This window comes from Syngnathus floridae, chromosome 22 (assembly GCF_059516105.1).
Source record: "Syngnathus floridae isolate MCC-2025c chromosome 22, RoL_Sflo_1.0, whole genome shotgun sequence".
NCBI lineage: Eukaryota > Metazoa > Chordata > Actinopteri > Syngnathiformes > Syngnathidae > Syngnathus > Syngnathus floridae.
This window is the reverse complement of record NC_142434.1, coordinates 2,472,063-2,480,319: the sequence shown is the minus strand read 5'-3', so window position 1 is coordinate 2,480,319 and position 8,257 is coordinate 2,472,063. Positions and strand designations below refer to the sequence as shown.

Below are 8,257 nucleotides of genomic sequence, written 5' to 3'. Positions count from 1 at the left end.
TTGCCACTAATTGTTTCCTCAAGCAGCCACTTCATTAGGTACACCAAGTTTATTTTGGAGGTCATTTTTATTTACTGTTTCTGCCTTTTAAAAAATAACAATGCTCTTTTTTTTATGTACCCTATCCAGCCATGTGTTTATGAAATATCATTTCATGCCATCTAACCATATTGATTGAGTTTTCATCCCATTCCAGCTCTAAAAGCTCCTCCGCATCCCTCTCATCTCTGCTTTCCGATTGGCCAGCTGCGGTCACGTGTCGTCATCGCTGTCTGCACCAATGGAAAAGTTACCTCCAGGCTTGTGTGCGTGCGGGACGATGCTTTTCGGGTGCAGGCCCAAAGAAACATTTTCATTTCATACACGGCGTTAAAGAGATAAAAAGGTAAGATGGATGTTTTTTTTTTTTTTGTGAGTGATTGCAATGCGCGTTGAGGAGTGCGTGGAAGAGCACCGGGTGGTGCTCGCGCATTACCGCAATGCAGAGCCGCTGGGGCAGTCGTCATTGGGATGCGCACCCTCTTACTTTTTTTGTGTGTCTATTTTTAGAATTAGACTGCACAGAAACAAAAAAAACTATTTAAAATGCGTTATTTATTTTAATAGTAAGTCACGTTTTGGAAGTATTTTGCAATATTGTGCAATAAAAACAAAATGACATTGAAGGCACAAAAGGGATTAAATCGTTCATGTGCTTTAGCATTTCCTTTTTTTTTTTTTTTTTTTTTTAATTCAGTGACCTAAATTTTCTCTAGTCTATCCCAAAGCGGATTACAGTGATGATAAAAGCAGATTGCTGTGATTGATGTCTGCAGCAGGGTTGGGCGCTGAGGTGCAAGTTGTTTTTGTTGAGTCATCATCTGCTCTCGCTGCATGCCGACAACTGAGAGCACCAAATATTTTTGATTTATTCCCTGCATCGTGGCACGATTGTTTTGTTTGAATCAGATGGCCTCCACCACCTTGCTGCTGTTGCTGGCACTCGTCTCCTTGGCCTCCGTCACGTGTAAGTATGGAATTACATGGATGTTATAATTTATGATCCTATAACACCGTGATGTTTCTTCTTCTCAGTGGCCATCTTATTTGGGGAGCCCAGGATATTTGGGGGTGAGTTCTTTTGGAAAAACTCCCCCAAAAAATTCATATTTTTGTGTATGCACCATGATTGTTGTTATGATGCAATATTTAGAGGAAGCTACTGGTTACGGTCCCATATTCGAGGAGGAGCCAGTGGACGTGGTCTACAGCGAGGACTCCCCCGATGGGAGGATCTCCATGAACTGCAGGGCCCGGGCCAACCCTCCAGCCTCATACAGGTAGTTCAACTTTGTGAGCTGTGGATGGCAGCAGTTTAAAAGTGGAGTGCCTCAAGGTTCCGCTTTTGGACCTATTTTCTTTCCGTTTCTTAGGTGGCGCCGTGACCACTGGGAGATCAAGCTGATGGAGCAACCCGATGAGCACTACAGCTTAGTAGGGGGCAACTTGGTCATCAGCAACCCCAGACAGAAGAAGCACGCCGGCACGTACATCTGCGTGGCTTGGAACATCTACGGCACGGTCATCAGCAAGGAGGCCCGCGTCAAATTTGGATGTGAGAAAGTATAACGCCGCAAAAAAAGATTTGCCCGTGATTAAATGAGTGTATGTCTTCTGTGTTAAAGTTCTGGAGGAGTTTCCTCAAGAGGAGAGAGACCCGGTTACTGTAAAAGAAGGCCAAGGGGCGGTTCTGCTGTGTGCTCCTCCCAAAGCGTGGCCAGGTGTGTATCTCATTGCATCATGCCAACACCTTCTGCAACAAACTTGTCTTCTTCCTTCAGAGGAGGTGTCTTACCGTTGGATCTTCAACGAGTTCCCCGTGTTCCTCAACATGGACCGTCGCCGTTTTGTCTCGCAGAGGACCGGCAACTTATACATCTCCAAAGTGGAGGCTCAGGACGCTGGGAACTACTCGTGCTTTGTCTCCAGCCCCGTCCTGGGGAAAAGCGTCTTCTCCAAGTTCATCCCGCTCATCCCTTTGCCGCCAGATGATGGTGGGTCACACGACAGATACTTCATGAGTGAACTAGGGGGGCAAAAAAAATATTCTGTGCTGCAGGTGAAGAAAGAAAATACCCAGCAGACATCAGAGTGAAGTTCCCGGACACAACAGCCATGCTAGCTTCCAACATCACGCTGGAATGCTTCGCTCTGGGGAAGTACGTTTGATGGACACCACCATTTCCAACTCCAATATGCCGAAATACGAGACTTCCAATCTTTCTCCACAGTCCCATCCCTCACATCGTATGGAGGAAAGTAGACGCCACAGACTTGCCGGCCAACCACGAGATCAGCGAATCGGGCGCCGTGTTGCACCTCTTCAACGTCCAGTACGAAGACGTTGGAGGCTACGAGTGCGAGGCCATCAACACCAAAGGGAAGGATTGGCACAAGTCCTGGCTCTACGTGGAGTGTGAGTGTCCAACACTCAATCCTGTTGGGTTGAAGATCTAGAACCCAATCCCGCTTTGTTGTCCAGCTGCTCCAGAGTGGGCCGAGACCATCAACAACACCCAGATAGACATTGGATCTTCTCACACCATGCGCTGTGTTGCATCTGGGAAGCCTTTCCCATTCATCCGCTGGTACAAAGATGGCTATATGGTGAGTATGTAAATATATATATATGGAGATTAATAATAATAATATTTTTCCTCTCTAGTCAGGAAAAGGTGAGCTTCAGTTCTCCAGCTTGACGTTTGATGATTCCGGGATGTACCAGTGCATCGCAGAGAACTACTGGGGCATCAAATACGCCAACGCCGAGCTGCGAGTGATCGGTGAGCCCGAATATTTTGGTTTCTATCTGCAGTGTGGTGACCTTTCAATTTCTCACCTTCAGCCTGCGCTCCAACATTCGAGTTCAACCCCCTGAAGAAGCAGCTCCTCGGCGCCCGAGACGGCCGCGTGTTGATCGAGTGTAAACCTCGAGCGGCCCCCAAGCCTCGTTTCACCTGGACCAAGGGCAAAGAGCTGCTCTTCAACAATTCACGGTCGGTGGTCTTCTCATTTCTCCTTTCATCTCCGCTAACCTCGATTTTTTTTATTCTGCAGCATCTCCATCATGTTTGACGGCACTCTGGAGATTCTTAACGCCACGAGAAACGACGAAGGTTTCTACACGTGCTTTGCTGAGAATGACAGAGGGAAGGCCAACAGCTCGGGTTATCTCACCATCATGGGTCAGTCCAACATTATTCACATCGAGTAGTATCGAAAAAATAACTTATCGGCCGCGGTTACCCAGAGGCGACCAGCATCACGGTGGCCCCCGAAGACTCGGAGGTAAAGGTGGGCGACGAGGTCATCCTGGCCTGCTCGGCCTCTTACGACCCCATGTTGGATATCGCCTTCATCTGGGCCATCGATTTCCGGGTCATCGACTTTGACACCGAGTGGCGACACTTTGAGCGCATCATGGTAGTAGCATCGTGTTATATCGTGTTCGAAAAACTAATCCTTAAATAACTTTAACTGCCTGCTGCTGAAGACCCAGGAAGGCAGTGGGAACCTCCGTATCAAGAACGCGCAAATCTGGCACGAAGGCCGCTACACGTGCACGGCTCAGACCGTGGTGGACAGCGACACGGCGTACGCAGACCTAAAAGTCATCGGTCAGTTCGGTTTCTTTTTATCCCGATCAAAAAAACACAAGTGGAGTAAATGTATGTGGCTGTTGGAGGTGTCCCGGGGCCTCCTGGCGTCATCCGAGTGGAGGACATTGGAGACACATGGGTGAAGCTGTTGTGGACCAAAGGAGCAGAACATAACAGCCCCATTCTGTACTACACCATCCAGACCAGGCACTTCTGGTCTCTGCATGAGGACGACTGGAGGAACGCCAGCACCTGTTTGTATCAATGGCAATAGATCACAGATGTGCACATATTGGCCACCAGGTGGCAGTATATACAGTACTTACAATTGAGCATCTTTCAGCTCCCACCTTCCTTGACGGGACCGTGGAGCGGGCCGAGGTCACCGACTTGTACGCTTGGATGGAGTATCAGTTCCGGATCATCGCCACCAACGAGTATGGCTCGGGAGAAGCCAGCATTCCCTCGCTCAAGATCAAAACTTGGGACGCACGTAAGTAGACACAAATTGCATCGAATTAATTTTTTCCAAGACTAAACCCCCATCTCCGGAACCACCAGTACCGGTGGTCTCTCCCACAGATGTCGAAGGCTACGGTGGTCGGAATGGTGAGATCATCATCACATGGAAGGTAAATGAGCCCAATTTCTGAAATATTTATAACTCATTTACTTTTACTCTTCTGACCTTGACTTCCCCCACAGCCCGTGGAGCCGTGGTATTTCTACGGCAAGAAATTCGGCTACATCGTGGCCTTCAAGCCTTACGACGGGTACGATTGGTGGTACGAGACCATCTCCGACCCGGAAACCAGACGCTACGTTCACAAGGACACCTTCTTCCTCCCTGGCGATGACGACTTCCAAGTGAGGGAATTCCAGGTGAAGATCAAGAGCTTCAACGTGAAGGGAGACGGACCCTACTCCCTCACCAAGGTCATCTACTACCCTCGAGACGGTAAGGATGTTGCTTCAGTCAGTTTTGCTGATATAGGTAAAAAGTTTTTAACTTCAGGAATTTGACTTGACAGGCTAAACAAAAAGGGTCCATGGGTTGACCCTTGAGGGACTCCACATGCAATTAGGTCCGATTTTAGGGCTGAATTCTCACTTTTTGACTGCAGGAACTCCATACAGGAAAGACATTTTTCTAAGGACAGTCTCCTAATCCACTAAAAGTCTATAATGAGTCTTTTTGTGTTCTCTAGTGCCCACAGACCCGCCAACAGATGTTTACGCTCGGCCAGTGTCGTCCACTGAAGCTCTGGTGTGGTGGCTCCCGGTAGTGGACACAGGGACAGGCCTGCAGCAGTACATTGAGGGCTACCAGGTAGAATCTTGAAACCCCTTGCTCCTAAGTATCTGCTTTCTAACTTGGATTCCATGTCAGGTTAAATACTGGCGAAAGTACTACGACGCGGAACCCGGAGCCAATCGCATATTTGTAAACGCCACGGCAAACCAAACCAGATTGGAGAACATGCTGCCTGATACGCATTACCTCATCGAAGTCCGAGCTTTTAACGGAGCAGGTCTCGGCCCGCCTGGCGATCACTGCGAGATGTTCACCAAAAGACCACGTAAGACTGGCAACAACTTTAGAGATGCCGTGTAGACCATAGGTAACATTCGGATGGCACGTCATTCTTCACAGCGCCGGCGGAGCCCCCCAGGATGTGGCGCTTCATCTCCTGGACTGGAAAGTGGCTATACGTGTGGTGGGATCACATCTCGTACGATTGGTTTGGGAACGTATCTTTCCCGCTCTATTATAAGGTGAGTCGTATCTGTGATGAGATACAAAAGTTGGACTGAGGACCATATTGGATTTAAAATCTACACCTACCTTTCAGGTCATGTTCCGGAAGACGGGCTACATCTACGGGAAGGTCTACGTCACAGGCTGGCACTTCATGGACTTCCCAATGCCGCAATTCGGCGACTACGAGCTTATGGTCCGCGGACGCTACGAGGGAGGCGACGGTCCCGTTAGAACCATTAAGCTGCTGGGTAAGAATACCAGGAACCATTTCAGTCTGGTTCTTCGCTTCACACGAGCTCCGTTTCTCCTCAGGTAAGGCCTCCATGATCTCGCCCACGCTAAGCCTCGCCTCTGCACTGTTGCTGGCGCTGTGCATTGTGGGATTGTAGCATCAAGACAGGAGGTTCTGCTTTTTCCTTTTCGTGCTTGACTAGTGGTACAAAAACCAAGTCTGTTATGAATCTTAGAACTTGAGGATGGAGTGCACAATCCATTCAAGCGTCTCTTTCTTTTTCAAACCGCTTTTTTATTTGTTTGGAGTGTATCATGTAAACTCACTCGCAATCGTAAAATATAAGAAGCACTATAACAGCATCCGATTGTATGTATATTTATGATCGCTTGTAGATGAGCAGAGGATATTGGGTCACTTACACAATTTACTGTTTATTATTAATTAAAATATTACTCCACCAATCTTCTGGGTGTTTTATTAATACTACTAATAATTAAAAACACTTTTTAGGTCAGTTTAAATGGTTAAAATTAAAAACAATTTTTTTTCATCAGACAGTTTTTACTATTTCGGTCATTAATGAATATCATAAATGTTTTGTAATCTAGACACTATAAAAAAGTAATAAAGTGGGGGGCAAAAATCTATTCTATAAAATATAGAAGTAATGTACAGTATATAGACTCTATACAATCTTCCCATAAATGCGTGTTGTATATTTTGTAACAGCAGATGGCGCTATAGTTACTTGTACAATACAAGCAGGCTCCTAAGTGGAACTGTAGAGGAGTAATATTCAAAATATCTTGACAAATTGTGTGTGAATGCTGAATGAAAATACATGGAATCAAATGGAAATAAATTGAATTATATGAAATGATATTATAGTGATGCCACTTTGAAATCTCTTAAAAAATTTTAGTTGAGAGCATTTCATCATCACACAGCAATTGTACAGATGAGTGTATTATCACTTTAAGCACCTTTTGTACAAATGAGGTCAAAGTGGCCACTTAATGTTTTATTGCCTAACTTGAGACAGATGCATTTTTAATGACTGTTTCCAGCTCAAAGCATCAAATAATGCTGCATAAGTGAAAAATGCTAATGCTTGGAAAAGACCGACTTTGCACTTTTTTTTTTTTAAATCGTCCTCTCCCTGTGGTTAAAAAAAAAAAAAAAGCTTTAACCTGGAAAGCTGAAGCTCATTCAATCCTCTCCTTATAAGATTGTTACAATGTATTTTAATGAGATATTCATTTAACAAATAATTTAATAAATTATTAATTCCTGCTGTTCACAGCCACTATAAATAGCATGTATTGATTTATGAAACCCTCAGTCGTTCCTTGCAATAAATCACCATTAAGGGAAGACAAGCTTAACAAATGACGGTTAATACGCATTCGAAAGAATCTGGTGACCACTTCAGACACTCGGGATGAGGTCAGAGGCTTTTTCCAAATACGTCACCGTTACCCTCAAACTCAAATCGACCTTTGTGTGCATGTAACTGTAATACAAGACGAGATTTTCTATTTTTCTTGGCCGTTTGCTCGGAGAAAGGCGTTCAGCATTTCACACCGCCGGATACATTAACCAAAATGTATGCAACCTCATAAATGTCTTCCTCCGATTTTTATTTGCCTAGTAAAAGCTGTAAGTTGGACTTGTAAATCCCGCACATAAAATCATGATAAATAATACAGCACGCTGTTTATTTTTCTATTTCATTCAAATCCAACCTAAAAGCAGGATTCCTGTTTCGAAGGTCATTTGAGGGCACAGGTGTACCTAATGTATTGTCCCTTGTCATATACACGTCGAGGTGACCTCATTCTTCATTTGACCCCGCGACGGCAAATTTATGACGTGTGACACTTATTGAAAAGCAACAAAGGCTTCCAACCAAGTAACATAAATCCGTATTAGGTATCGGCGCGGGTATAATTGTACCGGACCGTTATTTATTATTGAATGAACAACATGCCTCATGGGAGCAGCAAATAGCTTTACATGTTCATACATGAGCAACATTGTTTTGTTTACTTCTTATGAATGCTAATATGTATTTTTTATTCTATTTTATTTTTTTAAATTGTATTTCCAAATGGGTAACGAAAATGGGAATGCGGTCACAAGGTCACTGCAGCTGATTGTACCGCCTAGTGGACTGGCATGTTTACAGCAGTGCCGAAAATTATTCAGTGTCACTATCAATCCAAATTGTCACCATGCTATGGATTGTATTGCGTTAATTCCAATACGTGTTATTCCAAAGTGTACCTAATGTATTGTCTTCTTTGTGTGTGTGTGTGGGGGGGGTTCACACATCATTAGAGCGCGTCTCTGGCGTCTGGGTGCTATTTCGCTGACAGATCTGCTCTTAGTGGCCCTCTGTCATCAGCTCTGTCATAGTGCAGGGTTGCCATGGTGACATACGTCTCAAAAAGGGAAAAAAAAAAGTGATTTGATTAAAAGCAATGGCATAGGGGCTTCAATCCTATCTGACAGGCTCATGTCTCCTTAACTAGCATTTAAGCGGGGTAAAAGTGCTTGCTCGGCTTTTTTTTTTTGTCCTCGGAATGTAAATCGGCTGTTAAAATAACCTTGCACCAAATC

At 45.0% G+C, this 8,257-nt stretch overlaps 1 protein-coding gene across 1 annotated transcript; it reads left to right on the top strand.

The window, feature by feature from the left end:
• The first annotated feature begins 240 nt into the window (after nucleotides 1–240).
• Nucleotides 241–6,096, top strand: cntn1b (contactin 1b). Its single transcript, XM_088367087.1, has 24 exons — nucleotides 241–385; nucleotides 949–1,006; nucleotides 1,075–1,110; nucleotides 1,193–1,319; nucleotides 1,413–1,594; nucleotides 1,665–1,760; nucleotides 1,821–2,033; nucleotides 2,099–2,198; nucleotides 2,271–2,455; nucleotides 2,522–2,646; nucleotides 2,705–2,822; nucleotides 2,885–3,035; nucleotides 3,097–3,224; nucleotides 3,290–3,462; nucleotides 3,533–3,656; nucleotides 3,725–3,892; nucleotides 3,982–4,131; nucleotides 4,200–4,270; nucleotides 4,344–4,596; nucleotides 4,847–4,968; nucleotides 5,029–5,218; nucleotides 5,293–5,414; nucleotides 5,492–5,648; nucleotides 5,713–6,096. The coding sequence occupies exons 2-24, from the start codon at nucleotides 949–951 to the stop codon at nucleotides 5,787–5,789; spliced, it is 3,126 nt and encodes a 1,041-aa protein (XP_088223213.1). The 5' UTR covers nucleotides 241–385; the 3' UTR covers nucleotides 5,790–6,096.
• The last annotated feature ends 2,161 nt before the right edge of the window (nucleotides 6,097–8,257 follow it).

Excerpts from the sequence above, each read along its gene's own strand:
- cntn1b (XM_088367087.1), top strand. The coding sequence starts at position 949 with ATGGCCTCCACCACCTTGCTGCTGTTGCTGGCACTCGTCTCCTTGGCC. Across the intron at positions 3,225-3,289 it reads GGGTTATCTCACCATCATGG|AGGCGACCAGCATCACGGTG; the intron begins GTCAGTCCAACA and ends GCGGTTACCCAG. Across the intron at positions 4,597-4,846 it reads CATCTACTACCCTCGAGACG|TGCCCACAGACCCGCCAACA; the intron begins GTAAGGATGTTG and ends TGTGTTCTCTAG.